The sequence below is a fragment of the Venturia canescens genome, chromosome 7 (genome assembly GCF_019457755.1).
Source record: "Venturia canescens isolate UGA chromosome 7, ASM1945775v1, whole genome shotgun sequence".
Classification (NCBI taxonomy): domain Eukaryota; kingdom Metazoa; phylum Arthropoda; class Insecta; order Hymenoptera; family Ichneumonidae; genus Venturia; species Venturia canescens.
This window is the reverse complement of record NC_057427.1, coordinates 9,938,359-9,963,347: the sequence shown is the minus strand read 5'-3', so window position 1 is coordinate 9,963,347 and position 24,989 is coordinate 9,938,359. Positions and strand designations below refer to the sequence as shown.

Genomic DNA, 24,989 nt, shown 5'->3' with positions numbered 1-24,989 from the left:
CTTGTCGGAGAGGCCAGAGGAGGCGGTGGCGGCGGCAAGAGACCGAGTGCTATGGGCTCTTTGGAAACTTGGTAGTACTGGCGCCGGTGGCCGCTAGGAACGCGCGTGCTTTATCGCTGCGCGCTCTACACAGCACAACTTGACGCGTGTTTTTACTTGGCGTAAAAGGAAGCTCCGTTTGAATAAACGGGCGAATAAAGGAAAGAAGCGAATCCTTTGGAATTGGTATAACAACGAAAAATTTGGTGCAGCACCATTGAGATACGTCACAACGAGAGTGAAACGCAACTGCGAAGCGTGCGGAATCGCGCTCGTCGTAAGACACTATTTTCTGGATGAAAAATAGCGCGTTCGGCTCGCGAATCTTTTGTAATTAGAGAGGAATCGGTGAAACAAGTGGGCGGTTAACGGAGGGGATGGGCGGAGGTTACGAGACGAACGTCGATACGCATCGTGACGTTTCGTTCACGATTTACTTTCGATACCGAATAACCTCGTACCACGTGTGTTTATTTTTTGTCTCACGTGACTAAATATGCGCTTTGCTGTTTCACCTTCTCATCAGCTGTTTGATCAAATTTACACGATGTTTCTCGATCCTCGTTAGAAAAACAGCAACCTGTGGCTCCCGTTCGACGAAGACGGAAAGAGAGAGAGAGAGAGGGAGAAAACTGCTTAACTGCTCTCGCAAACGTAAACAAGATCGTAAAATTGAATAAAAAAATCGGCTGTCGGATCTCCGTATATAAAATAGGGACGGAAGCGTTACAAATACCCACGAGATTAATAATAAAATCTGGGTGAATGGACGGGGCCGAGTGCGGTATAATAAACGACGCGTGCGTTTCTATGCGCGTCTGTTTCGACAGTTTGTGCTTCTCGTCGACGCAGCACAGGCTCGCCGACGAGGAGGACGCTAATCAGTTGGGAAACAACAACTCGTCGAGTCTTACCGGCAGCGTGACAACGACTATGACGACGAATACAAGCCCGACGATGCTCGAGGCAGGAACAATAATAACGAGCGCAACGGTGACGACAACCGGAAGTGCGGTTGGAACTCTACCGGCGATGGCGCTACCGTCGGCCCACACCAACCCCATCAACAACAATAACAACAACAACAACAACAACAACAACAACAACAGTAGCCACAACAATAACAATGGAAACGCCGTATTGAGTGGGAGCAACGCGGCTTACCCCGGAACTACGAACGTTCATCAACCGTCAGCATCGAATCGTTCGATCGATGTTTCGAGGGACTTTCACGAATTGTTACGTATCAAGGACGAAAGAATCGCCGAACTTGAAAATATCCTCGCGCGTCGTGACGCACAAATACAAGAGTTGCGAAGTCATCTTGACAAATTTTTAAGCGTCTTACCCTTCAAATCACCTCTCACACCGACCAAACCAAGACCTCGAAAACAAAGGGCGCAAGGTATCTCCGCTGAACCGCCTCTTCAACAACTCGCACCGCTCGTCTTCTATGACAAGAATGACAGGTTCGTTTTATTCTTTCATGCTTTCATTTCAGCCTGCTCAACTGGACGTCACTGGTCCAGAACTAGTGTACCACAGTTTTTACTGGTTTTCTTCGTGCATTGCGACAAAAAATGAGCAACGATCGAGCTCCTATAAGGTCAAGGACATTTCGTTCAATTGTTTTGCCGATTTGAGACTTGAGTTGAGATACTTGAAAATAAAATACGTTTCTAGACTCCCTCGCTATCTTTCAATTTATAAATAGTTACGATAGAAATTTTTCCATTTACTATTACCGTTGAAAACGGAAGAATTTTAAGCTCGAAAAACCATCGGGACTCGAGCTATCTTATCGCTCGGGTTACCATTTTTTTGCTACAATTTTTTACGACCCTAATCACCGAAGATTCGCTGCTCGGATTCACTTCTCGTAAAGTCACGCTTCCCCCTATCGTTAAGCATCGGAATAGAGTGTCGGAAGAATTACAAAAAAAAGGAAACTAGTACTGTACGTTAATTTTATTATCTCTGATAAATCTCCAAGTCCGTTAAGCGCTTACACCTGTCACAGATAACGAGGTTGCAGACTTGCACAGGCTCGCGATTCTCTGTTTCAATCGTCAACGTGTACGAAACACATACAGATATAAATCCGTCATTTCAAAAAATACTGTATACGTATAGAAAAATTCTTGGTAATTTTCACTCGCGCTTGCGACTCATTCCCGGTCAATATTACTGGTAAACAATCAACATTTTTATCAAATAAAAAAGCTTCAGGCTCGATTGTAGTATTTACGACTTTTCGTTGAGTGTGGAAAAACGACAATTATTATTACTCGCTTCAGCGAGACTTAACGACTTGAAAAAGCTCTTCGAGAATCACGTCATTTTCTTTTTATAATTCAAACGTTCTGTTATTTTCACTACAGAATCAAACTATTTCCGTCCGCATGGATCTTCCTATTGTTTCACATATTCGCCATCAATCGAATACATTTTTTTATTATTTCTATATCTGCAAATGTATATTTATATCATATGCATCACGATGAGGAGCAGAGCAGCGAATACCAAGTAACTTTAATGTGTGCACGAGCCCGACAGGATTTACATTCCGTTGGCTCTCTCTCTCTCTCTCTCTCTCTCTCGCCCCTCACTTCACAAACAAATATACAAATATATATACATTTACTCTTATTGCCCACGGGGAACTGAATAACACGCGATTCAACTTCGATAGTACGTATCTCTGTCCGAGAGTGTTTCTCTCTCTCTCTCGCGCTCTTCTCACCAGGCGCACACAATGCTCAGTTGACTCCCGATACTCAAATATGTCGACTCCAAACGCATATTATGCGCATAAATATATATACGTATTATTAGCCAAGAGAATAAGATAGAGCAAGCGAGTTGACGCGTATATAAATATTAGCCGGGCCAAAGTATGCTATGCCAACTCAACCACAATACCATCTTACGCAGTTCGATATCGACTATTTGACCTCGTTATGTGCCGTAACCGAAGAAGCTCCATTTTCATTACTCACACTATCGTTTTAAGCGACATTATTTTTATTATTTTTTTTTCAATTACGAGCGCAGTCTTCACGCAAATGAGATGTGGTACTGTAAAAAAATGGATAAACGTGCTGGCAACCGCGGGGCTACCGCAGCTTCACTGGATCAAAGCTCCGCCGCCAGAGGGCCACGGGACTCAAGTTTCTCGTGAGCGTTTCATGGCGCTCTCGGCCATAAAGACGCTTCGAGCCGATTTCAGTTTCACTAGTTTGAAAAATCGAAAAGGTTTTTTCCCGAAAGGTAATTCGCTCGTTCTTTCAGGTTCTGAGCATCGTAACGATTATTCTCGAGATTATAAATGTCTCAACTCGGTCGATCGAGGGGGGGGGGGGGGGGGGGGGGGGGTACCCGGAGCGTTTCGAGTAGCTGCTGCCGTCCGCAAACCTCGAGGCATGCATTCTGTCAACGTCTTTATACATATTCAACAATATCCAACTTATGTATGCACTCTGGATTGACGTCATCGTCGCGCGACATCGGCGGTCCGGCAAAAGTGCAGCAAATATGGACCACGCAAACTCACTCTGTTCTCTTTTCCATATTTTTCTTTTCCATTTTGGTTTTTCTTCTTTCTTTCCCTCTCTCCCTCTTTGATTAATTCTGGCACTGGCGCGATGCTCTTCGCGAAACTTGTTTCTCGGGCAATACACATCGAAGTGGCCACGCAGACAGCGAAGAGAGCGAGAGGAAGAGACACCGCGCGAGCCACACGGGCATTTAATGGCCTCGTTACCTCGCGCCTCATCTTCTCGTTTCTCAAACTTCTCTTCCTCTCTGCCACCGTTTGCTTCCTCACTCCGAGTCGATCTCTCTCTCTCTCTCTCTCTCTCTCTGCAAGACCGATCTATCGGTATCGGTTTGCCAGTGTGTCCTCGGCGATCGAATTTCCATAAATGCTGCGCAACGATCGCGGGAAAAGGCTTGGAAAAGTGCTAAATGTTTCGACATACGATTTTTTCGTTCACACTTCCGAGCGCTCTTCGTTCTTCCATAACAAGACAAAGATACGTGCGAGGGAAAAAAGCATGTGACCAAACGAATCGCTGTCATCGAAGCAATGCGAACGATCGCGAGCTGCTCCTCCGCAGCCAATAACCGCTCGGTCAATCGCGTTAATTCGATTTAACTACGGAATAATACTCGAAAGGGACGACACGGAGAAAGGAAGGCGAAAAGATGAATCTTCGCGAAGCGATTTAAGAGGAAACTGATTTTTTAAGCAGCCTGAAAACATTTGCTCGAACGTTGCTTCTTTCTTTCGAATATCTCGATATTTAAAAATCGACAAAATCTTCATTGAATTGGATAATAAAAGGAAATATATTATAATATGAAAAGAAGGAAGAAAAAGGGTGACGAGAGTACTGGCGCCTCGTGTGTCAGCTTTTATCGCAAGAATTCTCGTCGAACCTGCTTCTCGTACTGAGGAGGAGCACGCGAGAGGACGAGCTCGAGGAGGTCTCCTCGGTCGAGGCACTCCTCGAATTCCATCAGCCCGAGAATAGTAGTCGTACGTTCAATACCTCCGCAGCTTCGAGAGGCGCTGCACGACTGTCTTGTGACTTTCTAAAAAGATTATAAAACATTGGTGCATAGGTGTGGAAAAATGGAGAGAGAAAGAGCAAAGAAAAAAAATGACGCGGCTACTCTTTTGTACTTATCGCGAATCGTCCCAAGAGCCTGATAAGAAAATTACTCGAGCAATGAAACGTGCTTGTATTTCCGATGCGCGACATTTCCGTATTTTCACGCTGTTCGATGGCAGGCCAATTATTGCAATCGTTGGCCAACGATTAAATTCAATATTTTTTTTTCCATTGGTCAAATTTTCGGTGATAATGGAGCCTCGATTTTTGGGATTCGTTCGATTTTACGGCCACGAATGCGAACAGTAGATCGAAATAAAAGGAAAAGACTTTCATCCGATCGAATTTATTGAAAATTCAAATGAATTCAATCGCGTCGCAACGCTCGTTCTGTTTTCCTTTCCACTTTTCCAGCACGTGTCCACGTTTTGCGATAACACGTCCCACTTCCCATATGCTAATTCATTCTAATTTTGGACGCGGCTGTTTGAGACAAAGATTTGGTGAAGCATGCTTTACACAAACCCCCCCCGCTTGGATAAGTTTACTTCGCTTGTTTAACGAGTGATAAATATGCCTGGAAGCTATCGAGTTTCCGTAGCACTTTCGCCCGAAAATCTTGTCGAGCGTACGTTCACTCTTTCGTGCAACACACCGAAAGTGCGAGGGAGAATGTTCCAAGCGCGCCGCGCGGCCGCGCGAAACGAATCGAGTAAACGCACTTTTTCAGCCGCTGTGTGCATCCTAAATATCTTGAGATTCATGGTCCTTTCCCTTTCACGAGCTCGCGCGAGATTCGTACGGGCGCTTATGCTCTCCCACCTTTGCTCGGAGCTCGTGGACCACTTGCCGCGTGACCGAGATTCCTCCGCTCCTCCCGTCCCGCCGTATTTTTCGCCCAGCACTTGAGGTCAATTCTCGGATAATTTATCAACGAAATTAGCCCAACTGTGTTTTTTCTATGTCGGAGTTCCATTTGTAGTATTCCGATCGTTTCATTTTCTCCTGATTCGAATCAAATGAGCCGGCTCCACGTTTACACTAATGAGGAAAACAATCTCGACTCCAAATTCCGTTTCCCATGATCCAAATGCTTGTAGTGTCATATCCCGTCGAGTTTCGTCGACATTCGCCTAACACGCGCGCCATATCTTTAACCTTTTCGTGTGTCGTCTGACCGTAGAATCGTTTTTATATTGAGAAAAAAGGGGGGAAAAACGGGGAAGAAAGCAGAGGGAGAGAGAGAAAGAGTAAAAAAGTAAAACTGTCGTACAATCGTATGTCCGTTTAACTCCGTCGCTGTCCTTAATTCGAGACGACTCGACGACTCTCGTGATGCGTACTTTATAATCTCGCTTTCTCTCTCTCTGCTCGATACCAGCGAGCACTGTGACGTCACGGATAATTAGTTCTTTGATTCGATCCCACTCGCTTTTCTCTCTCTCTCTCTCTCTTTCGTTGATCTTGCGGCTTCCACGGGTTTGTGTTCGCCTCCGTACGACCGTCAAATATGCACTCCTTTCTCCCACTCTTAAATCTCCTTCCTCTCCTCGTTCCACGACGATTTTGTCTCTCTTTTTATCGCCAGCTCTCTCTCTCTCTCTCTCTCCCTCGTCATTTCCCCTCTCGGCAGCAAAACGCTTATCTCACCGGAGCTAAAAATAACTGCTGTCACGGCCACCGGCGACATGTTAAAACGAGCTCGCCGGGAATATAAACCGCCACGGTTAACCTGGCACAGGCCTGAATCCCGAGCATCGTCTCAGGCGGCGCTACCATCGCCTTTTCCACTCCGCACTCCACCTCGCTTTGTTTACCGCTCACTTTTTTCCCTCGTGTGTGCATCTCGTCTTTTCGGAGAGCTCTCTTGCCTCGAGTCCAGCTTAACGCCATCTCGTGGCTTCCTGCGACTATTCTCATCGCGATATTTTCATTCTCTTCTCACGAATCACGGAGATCGATAGATCGGCCGGTAAAACAGAATTCGCACTCGCCCGCAATCCTTTTTTCCTTCCTTTTCAACCGCTACTCTTTGTCTTTTGGGATCGCTTGGGTTTCGACGACGAAGAATGCCTGTCTTCCACTCGAGTCGCTCGTCCTCGCTTCCCATCACAATCGATCATCGATTCCATCGTTTTATTTTTTTAACATTTCTCGAAATGTTGGCTCTCCGTATGCAGTGAAATTCTCGCTTTTAAGGCACTTCGAAACCCCCCGTTATTCATTCCTCGTCCGTTCTTGTGTCGCTTCTATTAGAATAGCCCTGAGATATGATTATAATGATAATCCTACCATCGCTGCATGTCAATATGCCTGCTTGTTATTATTAGCCGCTGTTTTGTTTCTATTACTGGTTCCGAGCACGTATAGAGTATCGTGATTGGCACGTAATCGCTCGGGCTCGTTATCTTACTTGTCCTTTCAGATTATTTTCGCAAATCTTCGCCACGAATCTAATCTATCGAAGTAACAAGATTTGTAACAGTAACCCAGCGTGCGCATACCTTTGGCTGATCCCACTGTTACATTGACGACCAAGAATTCTTCGGGCTTTTCGAATCTTTGTGTAGAGATTGTCCCAAAAGTGACGCGGTCGTTCCGACAGCATTTTCTGGTGCCATTGTTGTGGGAGGATGACGAATTTGCGCTCCTTGAGATCACTTTTGAACTCCACGACCTAAAAAACTCCGGGTCGCTAATTTTCATCTGTATGAAAATTTATGCCGTTCTTTCTATTCCTGTCCCCCGCGTCGTCGCGAGTTCTAGCACCAAAATTTTGGACGCACTCATATTTTGTTGTCGCGTCACTGACTCGCTCGGGGAGAATTATCACAAAATTCTGGGAAGTTTGCAGGTATTTTTCTCTCTGATGCAACGTTGATCGGACATCGATGAAACGATGCCAGCCAATGGAGCGAGCTCCCGGGGGCGGGGCCACTTCCCCCACTACGCTCGCTTTCGCTCGCCCCAGCGGATTGGTGGATCCCAATTCGACCGGGTATCTCGTGAACGGTGCGTCCCAGAGAAATGGGACAAAGAACTTTTCAGAATTTTCGAGTTTGCCAGGTCCCCGAGGGAGAAAAACGACGAAAATTTACGGAAGAAATTTCTGGGCCGCGTTTCTCTGAGGACTGGGAGACTCGACAGATCCGAGGTTGTCGTAACTCCGATGACACCCTTTGGATAAAATACCATCGATGAATATGGGTCGATTGATATCGCTCGAAATTGAATCGACGATTTTTTTATCGGGAGGAATTAGTCGCCAGCGGGTCTCGTCGCGGCTAGGTGAGGCGCGAACGAAAAAGTTCCGAGTCTCCTCGGTCTTATCGTGAGAAAAAGAGTATTTGCAAAATAAAGAAAACACTAAAAATACGATGAGAAAAATGAAAATATATCCTCGGCAAAATAGTGACTCGCGTTCGTTTCGTCGTCTCTCGAATCGCGAGAAATCGTATTTTGTAAGAGTGTCACGAGTTTTAACTCGTTGGTTTATATTGACGAAACACGCCTCCTCGTTCAACGATCATTGAAGAGTTCGTCGGGGCGAGAATTCGTCGATCCACAAACCGTACATAAATAGTCTCAATTCTTTCCTTGTAAATATACGTATATATTTTGTAACATGCTCTGAGCAGTCTCTCGACTATTTTATATTTCATTTTATAAGCTCCAAAAGAGGAGAATAAATAACAAAAAGATGGATCTTTAATTGTGGATGATGCAATTCGAGTCTCACTGTCACTTTCACGAACGTGCTTCACAAATTAATATCGTGTCTGTTGTGAAAGTGCTCGAAAATAATAAAACCAATAAAAGCTGTATTTTTCATGAAGTACCGAAAATATTTACGCGTCAAAATCGTCGCACTGCGAAGTTGCTCTTCGAAAAAACCATTTGGGTGAATCAACGTCCAGGGGAGGGGGATCCAGCGTTGCGACGAATTAAGATTTCGTTAGTGCTCGCGCGTGTTAAATATTCACGGGTGAAATTCGTTAAAACCTGGTGAATTACGTAAATGGACGAATACGAATAATGGTGAAATCGTTACGAGACGAAGGAAAAAAAAGCATGAAAAGGAGCGTTTAAACGCGTGCTTTAAATAATTCAAAGTGCGGGCGATACTTCAAAAGCATCATACGCGCATGTTCGTGTGTGTTGAGTACAATAACGAAAGGCAGAGCCGCCGATCGTGGAGAAGCGCATTTTTAAACTTTATCGAAAATATGATTTGTCACTGGGTAAAAGAGAAATGTATACTTACGATTTTTTACTCTGTGGAAGTCGACTGACTCGGCCCGAATTTTGTGTCGTCAAATGTTCCGTTTATTGACATTTTTAGGATGCTTGAACGAGAAAAATAGCTAGTAATTCAATCGAGATTTTTCAAGTTCTAAGCCAGTTACGAACGTTCCGATAGCAAAGCATTTTTACGCACGTTCGACACACCAAAAATACGATCGCTATTGGAAAAAAATTCATCGTCAGATAACTTATGTTTTACGATGACTCATAAGGCCTTTTTTGATAAGGTTCATACACACATCGGAGGAACCGTTGATACGTATTAGAAACGAGAGAGAGAGAGAGAGAGAGAATGGCAATATTTCGAACCCGTACGAGAGTCCATGACGTGAAACCATTTGGGTATTAGGCCACGTACCTTCTTTGGCAAGGAACGAAAGTGAGGCAAGGCCAAACGTTCGAGCGATTCTTTTTCACGAGTTTCTCGGTTTCGTCCCGTTACTTTCCGCGCTCAATATTATCTTTTTTTTCCTTGCCTCGACGCTGTTTATTGCTGAACGTTTATATTGCGATATTTGGCAGTTTATTGTGCTGTTTTCATAATAAACAATAATTATTTATCCGTCATAATGAAATTATGGAATTTCTACTTTCATCAAACGCTCGTCAGTTAGCGACGAATCTCAATTTTCATCCTCGTATTTAGAAGACCGTTAAAAATCAAAGAATTTCATATTTCTATAGCTTTTCACATAATCATTTCTAATAAATTTCAATGCCCCATTCAGAAGCACAAATTAACACCGACCAATTAATATATCCACGAACTACATCCAGCAGGGTTTTTTATTAATCACGAATTCATGTTGGCATCGAAACCTCAGGGTATGCGCGGGGACCACGTATGAACTTCCAAGGACTCGAACTAGTAGGCCACTCGGTACCCGCACATATACGAATGATCAAATACGTGTGTATACGTTTTTTCTCTCCTCGTGCGAGGATCATGATCATTGATCGACGTGAAGAAGTGGAGTGAGGGAATAAAATCCGAGCGTCGTCAATGAGAGTGATCGGGTATGACAGTGATCTACGAGCATCTAAGCTGCGAAGACGAGAGAGAGAGATCTCTTGAATCAGGGTTATCATCGGGAGTATCAAATGTTGGAAAAAAAAACAAATCGTTCAAACGTGTCTGTTGAATCGTAAAAAGTCTCGTTTCGACGTTCGAAGATAAATAATTAAAAAATTCAATAAAAATTCTTTCCCCACGTGATTCCTCGGAACGATTTCGACGAATCTCCGGCACTCGCAGCATCTTCGGCCCATGAACTTGATCGGGATTTTAAATCGGAAATTTATCGGAGAAAATTCGTCGCAATATCGATTGCTTTAAATCGGGATATTGATCCAAGAAAAACACGCGTCTTCCCGGTGTGGAAACGAACGATTTTGTATCCGCGCGATTCGAGCTCTCTCGCTTACAGTTACGTAACTTTCGCACCGGATTCACTCTCGCGGCTCCGTCCTTCCTCTGCATTCGCTCTCCACAAATCCGCCAATTTTCCACTCGTATATCCGCGAAAATAAATATCCATTGGGACTGGATAGCTCCCATCTTGCCGCACACCACCGACATCGTCTCTCTCTCTCTCTCTCTCTCACATCGCTCAACACTTTCGAGCTCGTAACGTTTTCCAAACCTCTCCTCCATCTACGCGCGATTTGCCCGAGTTAACTTCTTTCCTCGATTAGTTTTGGGGACTGCTACATTCGTCGCTAACCGCCTTCAATAATGTCGGAGTACTCGCGCTTCTTTTGTGACCGGAGTGGCACGTTTTCATTTTTATAACTCTCGTGGGGCTGTTCGTTCGAATGTGAAATTGATATTTGAGGGCCCAGCAGACTAATTTTGTCGTGGCTTTCGCGTGGATCGAGTTTGTGAAGTTTTTGATTTTTTAAAAATTTCAATGTCATTACGCGATTTTTTTTTGGCTTTGTGGAACTCGATGGGATTGTGGGAAATTATCGTCGAAAATTTCAATCAAGTTTTGTGAATAATTTGATTATTTTGTTTTTTTTGTTTGTTTTTGTTTTTGTAATTGACAAAAAAGCGAATTTGTTTTATAAAAAAACATAAAAATCATAATTCCGGTGAGGAAATTGGCCGAGTGCGCGATTCCGGGAGCATGGATTCGATAGCGGATCTGAAAAGACTTTTGTACGAAAGAACAGAAGCTCTTCGGCTAAAGGACGAAGCTGTTGAAGAGCTCGAAAGGACTCTCGACGAACGCGATGCTACGATACGCTATTTGCAAAACGAGATTGACAAATTTCGTCAAATCGTCGAACTTAGCATGCCCGATGGTTCACTCAGCCCTGGACAGAGGTCGAAAAGACAGGCTATTTCGGCTGAACCATCGAGGAACGATTCGAAGCCGATCATCAAGTTCAACAAGCCTCAAAGGTAGAGAAAAATCATGAAAATCGAGCAAACGAGTGTTTTTCAATGCAATGCGATTTAAAATTTAACATTTTGAGAATAAATGTTCTCACTGTTGGTAGTCTTGGCGTAATTTGAAAAATTCAATTTTCCGAATATGTTTCATCCCCGAATCGTTTCGAACGATGCCCTTAATCGTCCTTCACGCGTAACTCTCACTCTCTGGGTCAAGGTCGCATCGAAAGGGCTCTCTCGTCTGATCGAACGAGTTCGAGAGAGTGCAAACATGAAACATTCTCGATCTTGTGTACACACAAGGTAAAGTGGCGGTCGGAAGAGGGCCGGGGGGAGGGATGGCCTTATAAGGGCGAAGAGAAAAATTATGGCGCTCCCCCGCGATGGTTGCCTCGAGCAATGCGACTACTTCGCGTATACGTGACTCGCTGCTTTGATCCACGGCCTCGTGGCTCTCCTGATACGAGATTCTTTCATTTTCAATGTTTTTTTCGTCTCATTTCTCATCCCGTTTAGCTATGAGCAGTAAAAATGATTTATTTAGTGTTCGTGGAGCTCGAGCCAGAGAAAAGTGCTCGAAATTATAATATATTTCACGAATATTTTCATGCGTTTGCCGAAAAAAAATGTTTCCAATTTATATGCAATTCTAGTTTCGATGTTTTTACGCTCGCGTTCCATCGCACTTATTCTGCCCCGTTCACACAATTGTAGATATTGACAAATCCTTGATTTATCATGATTTATCAATGTTCTCACGAGACGAATGAAAAACTTAATAAAACTAGACGAGCCTCGAACGACAGACTGATTTTTAAATCTTCCACCCCAAGATCTCGGGAGCTCATCAAGGCTGCGATACTGGACAATGACTTCATGAAGAACCTCGAGCTGACGCAGATATGTGAGATCGTCGACTGTATGTATCCAGTTACCTTTCCAGCTGGTTCGATCATTATCAGGGAGGGGGATGTCGGCTCGATCGTATTTGTTATGGAAGGTAAGAACGAGACGTCAACGATTTTCAATGATTTCACTGTACTTTCGTAATTCACATTAAACCACTATTTCCATTGTTCGACCCTGTAATCGAGACGATTATCAAACCTTCCATTCCATCTTTTTCGGGTGAGAGTAAAGAGAAAATAATCCGCTGACAAAGATCTCCCTGCGGCAATCCTTTCAAGGTAATCCCCCGCGATGACATGCTCGAGTGATCGACTATTTTAAGAAACTCGTATCGCGAACCCGTCCACTAGATAAGTTCGTGATTTATTTCCCTCCTTTGAATAGCGCTGATACAGCAATATTTTTTATTTAAAAAATTGAATCACTCGGAATTCTCGATCTCGCAATCGTTCGATGTACTGCAAGCTCTCACTGCAAAAAAGATTCTTCAAAGACGTCATTCTTCTCGTTCGATTCTCGCAGTCGCGCGCTAAAGGGCGGGAAAAAACGGTCCCAGATAAAAAAAAAAAAAAAAAAACAGAAGGAACCAGTCCTTGTCCCTCTATCGAAGAATCCCCGCAGTTCCGGGCTCCAAAATAGTGCCTTAAATCCGAGGAGCCCATAAGAGCCAGCTGTTCCAAATGACTCATCGAGGGAGAGAAGATGGTTTTGCATGCAGTGTGTAGGGTGTTCGAGGGCTCAGCGGAGAACGTCCTTGTTCCTCGAGCGCCTTTTGGCTGTGGTCGCGGGACGTCCTGAATAATGGAAGGATTTGAGAACCGCTGTCCTTTCTCTCGCTCGTCCAAGAGAGCGGCTCTGCTGTTGGAGAAGGCAGTGGGGATTTGCGTGGCTTGTGTGCAGCACCGGAGCAGCAGCAAACGCTGCTTGTCCGTGCTTCAGCTTTTGCTGTTCTCCTCCTTATGCTGCATAGGATTGCCCACTCGCTCGCTTTATGCCGTATGCCTTGGCTGCTCTCTCGTAAGGTCATGTCAGTGTGGGCCTGTGTGCGCGCTCTTGTGTGTTGAGAGAATGTGTGTCGTTAAAAGAGGGGAAGAGAACGGAGGTTCGTCTCGGCTGTGTTAGCGGCTCGTGGTTCCTCGAGCTCGACGCCTCGCACTGGCTATTTTACCAGCCAGTACACTCCAGGGAGCTGTCAGTGAGAAGACGCGTGGTTCTCTAGTTCCAATGCCTGATAAAACAACTCTCGGTACAGAGTCCCAAGTGTCTGTGGCATAGTTTTGAGTATGAAATTCTTGCTCGGCACATCCAGAGGGGGAAGACGATCGGAGAACGATCCATTTGCACTCGAGTTAACTGTGTGCTACTGCGGGGACCGTTGTGAATCACTGCTGAACTAGCCCGAATCGATACTTTCTCAGTAGGGATCGAGCGGGTCCTTTTTTCATTCGATCATAGCCGACGAATCGTTCGTGTTTAATTGTGATCAAATTTTCTGTAGCTGAATACAAAGTGCGAGTCAACACCAGCCACTGGTGTTACCACCTTGAAATTCTCATGGGACCAAGGCGAATTGAAATCGGATGAACGCGGGAGACATGCGGGAGGCTGGAAGTCTGCCAATTGCGTATCATCGGACTTTCATTCGGTCAGGTTACAGTGTCTTGGGATTCGGGTTTTATCGTGCAGGGATATCCAGTGACTCATGGACACCGAGCAGCTCAGTGCAACGCCCGCCGACTATGTTTGACACTCGCAACCACCGTACACCCTCGAATAACGTCAACATCCTCCTCGTCTGACGGTTTTCCAAATTCATTGTTTCGCGAGATCGCCAGTGCCTCGATAACCAAATAATAATATAAAAATGAAAGTGAGAAGTTATCCAGGTCGGGCCGTCCTTGAGGACCCGGAACTCTTGTTAGACCCGGATGCTACGAGAGGTCGCGCCATGGAGCTCCTCTACGAGGCTAGCTGGCGCGAATGTGGCGTCAACTGGACCAGCCCATCGAGAACCAATAAATATGACGCGGCGTCGAGCACCGATCGATCCAAAGACGAAACTGCCTCCAGGAACAAGCCCTACGCCGATGTGATAACTCAGCTCGAGGGCGTCCTCGAAGGTGGCTCATCCACCAGCCCCTCCGAAGATCGGTCCCCGAGATCCAGCAACGGAACAACCAGCTCTGAGAGCGACGAAGGCTCTTTGCTCACTGCTTTGGATGGGCGGAGGAAGGAACAACAAATCGAACAGCAGCAAACCAACCAAAGCGGATTTCTCATACCGCGACCTCGGCTCATTGTTCCTGTTCACACTTATGCCAGACGGAGGAGAACTGGAGCTCCTCAGCCCACGAGGCGGCGACAACGGGAAGGTAGACGACCAGCCAATGAAACGTTCCTATTTTTCTTCTCCGATTTTCAAATCTCCTGCGGAAAGCTTCAAAATTAATCTTCAGCCTTTTCGGCCTCGATCTTAACGACTTCATAGGTCCATTTATTCTTCATCAGACTTTTTGGCTTATCAAAATTCACCGTAGTTTACTGTACTGACGTTTCGAGACAAAACGCCGGACGTTGATCGACAGCAACACTGACTTTGTCGACCGCATTGTCTTCTCGCCATTAGTCGATCGTCCAATCGTTTCCTCCTGCACGCGCCAATTGTCTTTATACACAGGATCGTCCGATCCACCCAGAAGTAGTCGAGCTCTCGCGCGGCCTCTCGTCCGCTATTGCCACGAGATCGTAGGTGCTTTCTTAGACGTAGAAAGAGGCGGGGGGCCGGCAGAGGGAAACGAAGCGAGAAAACGGGACCGTGGAGAAAGTACAGAGAAGGCGAACGGATCAAGGATAATGGGAAGCGATGCTGCTTGCTGGCCGATGGATGCGAAGCTCCGATCTTCGTTGCTCTCTTGGCACAATCAATAAAATAACCAACGTGACAAGCTCCGCGTTATTTTATTCGTCAACATTCTTCCAACATATTTTCTCGCTCCGCTCGCGACTACGGAGTCGCGGAAACTTTCCATGGATTTCTCGTCAATTTCTACCGATGAACACATTTTCGCGCTCGCTCAGTCTCGAACGATCTGACTCACGGGGGGGGGGCGTCTGGAGACTCCGATCTAATTTGGTCACAACGCTCTCAACTCGCACCCATCGTAGAAGGGCGATGACTCGGTCACTGTGACGGTCATTTTAACGACCTGCAATTGTCGACTCTTTCTCCTCCCCCGCCCCGGTACGGTTACCTTCATTTCTGCTGTTTCCACTCCAGAAATTATGGAGGCTACCAAAACGATTTTATACGTTTGCGGTGTCATATTTTTCAGTCGACCAGTCTCCAGCTGCGGGACGACAAAAATTGCTCCCCTCAAACTGGCTGGTGGGAAAAGAATGTTTTTTTATTTTGTCCAATAATTTGAAGCATAGGCGATTGAAGTTGAAACAAAATGGAGAAAATTTCCAACTTTCAATCGATCTGGTCACTGTTTTCCTTTTGCTCTCGAAACATGAAAATTTGTTTTTTTAAGTCCAACGACGATTACTCGCTCGGAATCCCCCGGTTTAAATCGTAACGCGATTGCACACAAACATGGCGTTCGGCCCCACTTATTTTTCCGCTTTCACACGCGACTCGAGGATTTTCTACCGCAAGCCATGTTCGGATTCTCGTTATATACTCTCTCTCGTAATAAAACTGTTTCATCGCTTTTCCATATACTTGAATAAAAAGTATCGCAAGCGGCTTGGAAAAGCGACGAATATAGGAGACTCTCGCGTTGCACTTATTTTCTAGAATTTGTCAAGAGTTTTCTCAATCCTAGACATTTTCCTTGGTCTCGAGCCAGGTTGAAATTTTCTTTGGCTCAATGCCCGATCGAGAGATATTTCATGACGAAATATTAAATAGTTTCGGAATTCTTCGTCTCTGAATCGCGCCAAAAAAACTCTTTCTATGAAATTTTCTGACGCTTCGACGTTTCTGCTCGTGCCCGCGATTCCCTGATCCGATTCAGCACAAAATTTATACATTTTTAATCCACAACAAAAATCATAGAAATTCCCCAATCCCCGAGGGATCCAGATCCCTTCAATTATTCTTGCCTCATCCGTCCATTGTCATTGCTCCGCGGTGAATTAATGTTCAAACTTTCCTACGTTGACGGCGTAATGCAGGCCGATTTTTTTTCTGAATTCTTCACGGTTGCTGCGTACTATATGGGAGCAAAGAGTATCGTATGCGAGGCATGAACTCTTTGTCCGGTTACATGCGTCGCCGTTCTAGACTCTCTACATGCTTACTTTACTCGCGCTCACACATCTTCGATATTTCTTGTACGGGTGTGTCGTAAGTGGCGTATATTCCCCGGACAACCACAAAGCATTCCACCAGACTCCCTGCCCTTCCAGGCTGCGTATTCCTTCGCCTCGTTTCTCGATCTCCCCAACGAAATAAGACAATCGTTTCTTTCGCAAACTTTCTCTTTTCGATGACGAAATCTGTCGGCCCTAAGGGATCGAAGATTATCCATTTTTATCTGAGTTTTGATAATCAACGTCGCGGGAGCTAGCCCGATTAAAGATCTTGGCGTTCGTCACTCGCGTTTGAAAGAACGTTGAAGTCGTCGAGTATCTTCATTCGCAGTGGAATTTGATTTTCCATTTCTTCAGTCTCTTTTATTCATTTTTCTTCATAGACCGACGAAGTTTCAAACAAAATTTTACTCCATTGAATGAGAGGTGAATATTGTGCAAAAAAATGCGATCAAACGCTTTTGAATTCGTTTCCAAGTTTTCTTCGTGTTATTAAAAAAGCATCGGAATCGATCGGCAACTTTTCCTAATTTATTATTCACGATTCGCAACACAGATTCGCGGATTTAAATGCCAACCGGTGCCACGACGACTATCACCGCGCGTCGCCGTTCTCGTATTTCGACAAACTCCCCTCCGATGAAATATAGTTTTTTGCAAACAGGAAATTACGAGTGTCGTTGAAAAAGAGAGGACAAATATACGCGATCGTGCTGAAGGAAGTGGCTCGAACCACTTTCTGGTTTCTTTTCTTTGTTGTATTGTTTCTCTTTTCGCGCTCCTTCAAACACATCGCTCGAGAGCCGGATGCGCGTTGCAAAACATCGGGACGACTCCGCGAGAAACAAATGTTGACGAATATGTCACGCATACGCGAGCGTGTGGGAAGACCTTTTTTTCTAACAAATCGATATTTTCTGTTAGGTTTCCATCTCAAACTGGAAACTGAATATTCCCGCATGTTTAAATGTTTCTCAAATCGATAAATGACGAACAGCGAGCCATCAAAATACTGAAAAGTCTCGTCGATTCCTCTTCCAATAATCCAGACACTCGAAACTCCTTTTCCTCGTTACAAAGATTGAGCGATTTCGTGGCGTGTTATGGAAACTGAAATGGGAACCTCTGGGCACTCGAACGAGTCATTCGATGCTCTATTTGGCTCCGGAGATTGCAGAAGACTCGAGAAAACATGAAAGATGTGTGTATATCACGACGTGCGTACATGGGAATTATTAAAGACGCGAGAAAATACGTACAACATTTAATCGACTCGAAAAGTTATGAAACTCGATGATAACGTGCGACAACTGAGAACGAGGGCGGAGAGACAAATAGGCCAGCATCCGGGCGAGAGAATAATCTTAAATCAGGCGCATTAATTCATGGGGTCTGGTTAGTCACGAGCAAGTGCTACTCTAATGACGATCATTCTTCTTCTTATTCTCCTTCTTTTCACAAGACGTGGGACGTTGTTGCGGGGGCAAAATTTAATGTACGAAGCCCTCTTGCCATTCGAAATCCTTTCTTCTTCCTCCCAGCCTTTGTGTATTGATGTGTCGAGGAAAGAGAACAATGTTATCGATATACTGCTCCTGCTGGAGCGAGGATGAATTGGGCTGTAATCATGCCGATTATCGTGTTCCGTGTCAATTTTAGTTGGCAGCTCGAGAAACATTTTTTAAGTGGGTTCGTCTCAGTTGGAAAGATTCCTAAAAAACGTTGCTCATTTTTCGGCATTATTTTCGGTGTCCCCGACATTTTTCTCACCCTCGACACTCCCGGTTTATGAAATTGCGGAAACGTTGGAATTTTCTTTTAATTGATTCGGTCGATTTTTTTTCTATGACGAAGAACGAAAAATCGAGGCATTTTCTCACAATTATTTTTGTTCCGTCTTCATTGATCGGTTCCTTCGCGAGCCATTTGTTACTGCTAATGCTCTCAAAGTACAGCTAACACTGTTCCAATGAACGAGGAAAAACTTGTTCAGCTGAAAATTGATTTTTCTCTATGAATAAACGCATGCAGCACAAATTTGATTGCAACAAATGCTGCTCGTACAATTTTTTGCTTTTTCTCTTGTCAGAGCATTCACAGATTACTGAATAGTTACAGTTGCACTTCAAGCAGACAATACAGTTAGTTTGTACGAGTATTATTGCACTGTGAAGTACCCGAGGGAAGTGAAAGCAACGAACCGGACAATAAATGACCGTGGACCGTTCCCCGTCTATTTCAGGTTTCATAAATCCTCCGCGATCGTTCAAACAGAAAAAGCAAAGTAGCACTCATTTTTGCGTAATAATAGGCTCTTGCGTCTGCGTAACTCGACCGATTTTACTATACGGAAAGAGCAAGCGTGAATAATCGCGAGACCGGCAATGAAATTCTTTTTTTTTCTTTCTTTCAACCGCGACGATACGAGTATACCCGGAATCGTGGATTTCATGAGCTTTGCCAGGAGATCTCGTGATTCAGATTACGTTATTTTCCCAGAATTTCATCTCTGCGCCCGTGATCTCAATGCATTTGGTTTTAGCTACTTTTTTTCTCACTTTTCTGTCAGAAGCTCAAATTTAGCAACGTCAAAATTCATTTTTTCCATTATTTTTACTCACTTTGAATGTTTATTTTTTGAATTTACGATTGAATTCGATTTCATCGAACCTCCGGTAATAAACACATTTTTTTGTTTCCTTTCACAGAAGGCAAAGTGGAAGTTTCGAGAGATGGAAAATACCTGAGTACATTGGCACCGGGTAAAGTACTCGGTGAGCTTGCCATTTTGTACAACTGCAAAAGAACAGCGACGATAACTGCAGCAACCGATTGTCAATTGTGGGCGATCGATCGACAATGTTTCCAAACTATTATGATGCGAACCGGTCTGTCGCGACAGGCCGAATACACCGACTTTCTCAAGAGGTAAAACGATCGACGGAGCATGATTTTTTTTCTGTATTTGCACGATTCTTGCTCTCATACCGATATACGTTTAAACGATTGTTTCAGCGTTCCAATATTCAAGAATCTTCCGGGGGAAACGCTCATCAAAATTTCCGACGTTCTTGAAGAGGTAAAAACAAAAATAACTCGTTTTCAGATAACGGGAATGGGATTAGAAACTTGGACAATTAAAATTCAATTTTCCTTGGGCTCTTGACAGACTTTCTACAACAATGGCGATTACATAGTAAGACAGGGGGCTCGCGGCGATACTTTCTTCATAATAAGCCGGGGTCAAGTTCGCGTTACGATCAAACAGGCTGAAAGCACTGACGAAAAGTTCATAAGAACACTCGGAAAGGGGGACTTTTTTGGAGAAAAAGCCCTTCAAGGGTGAGTCAGAAAAAATTATTTTTTCCCCCTATAAATCCAAAACCAAATACTCCCCGAGTTCGTTCATTCGTTCATTGCCTTTCCTCCCATATTCGTACACGCTTAATCGTTATTTTCTTTCACTTTTATTTGACAGCGATGATCTTAGAACGGCAAATATCGTAGCTGATGATCCCGAAGGAGTCACTTGTCTCGTAATCGATCGAGAAACATTCAACCAATTGATCTCTTCCCTGGACGAGATTCGCACGAGATACAAGGATGAGCTCGTTGAACGTAGAAGGTTAGAGAATCCAAAGTCTTGATACCGATCATTCACGTGACAGAATTTGAATAATTAGCTGTTTTTTTTTTTTTTTTTTTAATATTCTACTTTCTCGGTCAACCGTCCGTTCCACTGTGAGCTTTCTTTTTTCTAAAAGAAAGCTCGAAACTTTGACACAAAATTCAAAATTAAACGACCCATTTTGTAAGTGTGAGTCGAAAAGACATTTGCCCACATTTTTGATGTGATAAAAAGGACGAAGTGTTGATGAATTCAAAAAAAATTGGGAACCCTTTGATCGTACAAGCTTTTTTTTGCAATCGATTCTTCTAAATTAGACAAACAGTTGAGAAGGAAAAAAAACGTGTCGAAGATTCGGCATACTCGAGCTGGCGGACGTTACTCCCCGAATCGACATACTTCCGAAGAGAAGGATGAAAAAAAATGGACTTTTTGTAACCCCGAGAAAGTAGAATGTCGTTTTAATGGGTTCTAAATAAGTAGAGAAAGGTTTAGAACGATAGTAAACATGTCTGTATCCTCGTGTTTCACGCATAATCCAAGGATCAGTCGATGAAGACGTAAGTTCAAAAGGTCTATGAAAATAATAAAATAGTGGTATTTGGAAACAGTGAATTTGAAAAAAGTGAAACAGCGCGATTGGGGACTCGATTTCTTAGTATAAAAGACGAAACAAAAAATAACTTTCTAGAGGATTTGCATTAGAGCGAAAAATGAATCGATGAAAGTTGAATGAAAAAAATGTCGGATGATTCGTCGAGTGAAACTCGAGGCACGCGACCGGTTAGTGCAGATTTTTCTATGCTTATTACCGGTGTAGAATAATTTTGCGCTAGCGCATGGGGCTTTTCGACGCAGCGGAGAATCGTCGACAAATTTTTTATTTCAAACCAAGTTCAGTTTATATTTTCAACCATATTTTTCAACGTTATCGACGTTGCTGTCATAAATTAAATAATAATTCGCAGTAGGATTACAAAAGGAGAAATGACACGAGGTTTCAAATGATCAGGAGAGCTTGTTTAATCATTCTCGAACAACCCATATTTGGGGAGGAGTCGAATGGTTTTAGCACAAGTTTGCAACTTTCCGCTACGTACATGCATAACCAACAATTATCTTACCTACACATTTAATTCGACTGACGAACTTTCTACTTTCCCCGACACATGTCCGGTGAATCGATTTTTTTTTAATCCTCCAATCTATCGTGATTAAAAACGATTAAGCAAAAAAGTTGCGTGCGAGAGGCATTGAGGACTTGCTAAAATATTCATAGTATCTCTGTATAAAAATTAACATTTTTCATCCGATTATTGATACGTTAAAAAAATATATAATCATGTCGGAGATACATGGATAAAAAACGAGTTATAGTCGAAGAATAAAAAAGGTTTGGGCACAACTGCGCCATCAGAATGAAACCCGATCGTAACAAACTGATAATTCAATTAATTATTCAGGCTCAACGAGGAATTCCGGGAGCTCAGACTGCAGGATCTTCGACCTTTGGCGACTCTGGGCGTCGGTGGTTTCGGTCGGGTCGAACTCGTCCAAATAAACGGCGACGGGAGTCGCTCGTTCGCTCTTAAACAAATGAAAAAGGCCCAAATCGTCGAGACCAGACAGCAACAACATATTATGTCGGAAAAGAGAATCATGGGCGAGGCAGATTGTGATTTCGTAGTAAAGTTATTCAAGACATTCAAAGATCGTAAATATCTTTATATGCTCATGGAGGCTTGCCTCGGCGGTGAACTGTGGACGGTATTACGCGACAAAGGACATTTCGACGATAGTACCACCAGATTTTACACGGCCTGCGTTGTCGAGGCTTTCGATTATTTACACTCCAGGAATATCATTTACAGAGATCTTAAACCAGAAAATCTTTTGCTCGATGGCCAAGGGTGAGCGTCAATCATTTTTGTATTACGATCAAGCGAACGCAAAGTTAGATTCGGATTTCGCATAGTTTTTTAAATCCTATAAAAGTGTGCTTTCGAATATTTTTCATGATATTCGTGAGTAGAATGGAAAAAAAAAATCAAAATAAAAAAAAAACATTCAAGTACACAAAAAGTAGAAATATCGTTTCATCAATTTTTGTTAATTTTCTATTTCTATGTAGATACGTGAAGCTCGTCGACTTTGGATTCGCGAAACGTCTTGATCACGGAAGAAAAACGTGGACGTTCTGCGGTACGCCTGAGTATGTAGCACCGGAAGTCATTCTTAATCGCGGTCACGACATAAGCGCAGATTATTGGTCACTCGGTGTTCTCATGTTCGAACTGTTGACCGGTACACCACCGTTCACTGGCTCTGATCCTATGAAGACTTACAATATTATTCTCAAGGGCATCGATGCCATCGAATTTCCACGATCGATAACTAGAAACGCGACTGCGCTAATTAAAAAACTTTGCAGGTAAACTATTGGCCGTCGTTAGTTCAATTATGACGAATTATTGACGAAATTTATTGATAAATTCGTCATTTTTTGACTCTATTATTTTATTTTCAGGGATAATCCAGCAGAGCGACTTGGATATCAGAAAGGTGGAATTAGTGAAATACAAAAACACAAGTGAGTCGAATGAAAAGAGAATTTTTTACAAATTCCTCTTTTTCAATCTTTTCATCTCCCTGCCTTTCTCCTGTGAACAAATCTGGCGAATGTAGTTTTTGATTAAGGGCTCATAGTCGGTTTTCCTCCTCAAGAGACACAAATTCTATGAGATTTTATCATTACTTTTGCGATTTTTTTAGATGGTTCGACGGTTTCAATTGGGAAGGTCTCCGAGCCAGAACCTTAGAGCCGCCGATAATGCCGCGAGTTCAGAGTGCCACAGACACAGCGAACTTTGACGAATATCCACCAGATTCTGATCCACCGCCACCGGATGACGTTTCTGGTTGGGACAATGACTTTTAGAATTTTATTGATATGAGAACGAAATTGGAGAGGTGAATCGTATGTATCGTATGATAAAAATGTCTTCCATCAATTCTGCAATTGCTATAACGAAAGTAAACAAAAAAAAAATGCGAGTATAAATGAAAGTATAATAAAGATAGAAGAAAAATTACGAACGAAGGCGGCTCTCGTGCAGGACATCGAGAAAAATTCGCCAATCAACGACATTTTTCACGAATATCAATTTCATTTTTACCACTCGTGAGAAAAAGAAAGCAGGTAAAACTGTAAAATTTTATAAATCGAGCGAATAATCGTCGGTTCGTTTCGGGAATTGAGAAATAAAGAAGAAAACAATGATTTTTATACACATGCGTACAAAAAAGTGGAGGATTTTAAAACAAATTTGGGGACTGTGATGGAATAATTAGTGTTTGAATGAATCATTGCGAAGAGTGTTGAATAGAGGCGGTATTATTGTTGTAGTATATATTCTAATGACGAATGAGAAAGAAAGAAAGAAGGAAGAAGATAAAAAATAAAATCAAATGTCAACGCAATTTTCCCACTAAATGAAATAGGGCGAAAAAGTAAGTGTGCCAGTGCGCCAAGTGCCATTATTTATGACGTTTTCTCCATCACCTCGAATTTTAAACGTGCTTTGATTTATCACAAAAGCGTAGATGAATCTTCAGCATTTGCCATGAAAACAAATCATAAAAAAAAACGTAGAACAGAAACAGATAAATAAAAGCTCTAATACTTCATAAAATGACGTATTTTTTCTTGCCATTGGCGATGTGCTCTCGTTAACGAAGATAAATGAAAAAGTAAACATGGAGAATCACACGAGCTCTGGAGAAAATGAAACGAAATGAGGAAAAAAAGGAATTTTTCGGTGAAGAGAGCCAACGTATCTCAATTTATTTGTTGTTTATTCATTTCTTATAGTTTATTACGAATTATCCAATGTGTATAATAATCTATGTAGATCGAAAAGCAAAACGAACGTGTAAATAAATGAAAAAAAAATCACAAATATCTACAAACGAATAATCGGAGGACAATAAAGTTCGATGAATATTAAAAATCGTCGTTTTTGTGACAAGCTTTGTTTCCTACGATCTTAATAATTTCTTTGTTTTCTTAATTCATTCCTGGATAAAGAATTGAGTGGATAAAAAATGCAATCGAAGCGTCGACTCTCTTAAAAAAATTCCTTAAAAATGCGTTTTTCAAAGGCAATCTTTTACTCGCAATCGGTAACATAGAAAATACTTTTGCACCCAACGGGGAGATTCGTTATCGATCGTGCGTAAAATTTCTGCCGTTTTACCAACGGAAAATAAGTTCGTTCCCCACGAAGATTTAACCATCGGACGCTCGAGTCTTGCATAGCGTCGAGATGGAAAAAGCTCTAACCGAATGGAATTTCATACCCCTCGTACAGCGAGTACGAAAAAAATTTCAATTTACCTTCATGCTAATTCCCGAGGCAAACAAAGAGATTTGCCCGGGGCAAACAAATATTTTTCAATGAACAAACAACAATGTTGTAACAGAGTTAAAATTGAGTAAGCAAAAGAAACGTCGGAGCGTATGTCAACACGATTTGCAGTGATCCTGTTGTCTCAGCTGTCACAATAAACGAGCATCAAGACACGAAGGACGGATCAACAACAATAATGGAAATCTTATGAAAGAGAAAAAATTTGATCCCAAAACAAGGAGGCTTGAACATTCATCGATTCTGCAGCAATCCCCAGTCCCTGCTCCTCTCATATTCGTGGGCGTATCGAGCTCAAAACTTTTGAAAACTCATTGAAAATTCAGCATAAATAAATGCCACGATCGCAG

At 43.1% G+C, this 24,989-nt stretch overlaps 1 protein-coding gene across 3 annotated transcripts; it reads left to right on the top strand.

Annotated features, from left to right (window-relative positions):
* Window positions 1–70: 70 nt before the first annotated feature.
* On the top strand, window positions 71–24,222 carry for (cGMP-dependent protein kinase for). 3 transcript variants are annotated; one of them, XM_043424961.1, is made up of 11 exons: window positions 8,867–8,896; window positions 11,015–11,367; window positions 12,192–12,358; window positions 19,293–19,512; window positions 19,600–19,663; window positions 19,754–19,926; window positions 20,063–20,209; window positions 21,676–22,122; window positions 22,344–22,643; window positions 22,740–22,802; window positions 22,985–24,222. In XM_043424961.1, the coding sequence occupies exons 1-11, from the start codon at window positions 8,882–8,884 to the stop codon at window positions 23,148–23,150; spliced, it is 2,115 nt and encodes a 704-aa protein (XP_043280896.1). In that variant the 5' UTR covers window positions 8,867–8,881; the 3' UTR covers window positions 23,151–24,222. The 3 variants fall into 3 exon arrangements, with proteins under 3 accessions (XP_043280895.1, XP_043280896.1, XP_043280897.1); XM_043424960.1 differs by lacking the exons at window positions 8,867–8,896; window positions 11,015–11,367 and adding an exon at window positions 71–1,508; XM_043424962.1 differs by lacking the exons at window positions 8,867–8,896; window positions 11,015–11,367; window positions 12,192–12,358 and adding exons at window positions 13,427–13,684; window positions 13,766–14,639.
* Window positions 24,223–24,989: the final 767 nt, after the last annotated feature.

Bases quoted from the DNA above. Each gene is read 5' to 3' on its own strand.
- for (XM_043424960.1), top strand. From the start codon at position 805: ATGGACGGGGCCGAGTGCGGTATAATAAACGACGCGTGCGTTTCTATG. The intron at 22,123-22,343 runs GTGAGCGTCAAT...ATTTCTATGTAG, and splicing joins CTTTTGCTCGATGGCCAAGG to ATACGTGAAGCTCGTCGACT. The intron at 22,803-22,984 runs GTGAGTCGAATG...CGATTTTTTTAG, and splicing joins AGTGAAATACAAAAACACAA to ATGGTTCGACGGTTTCAATT.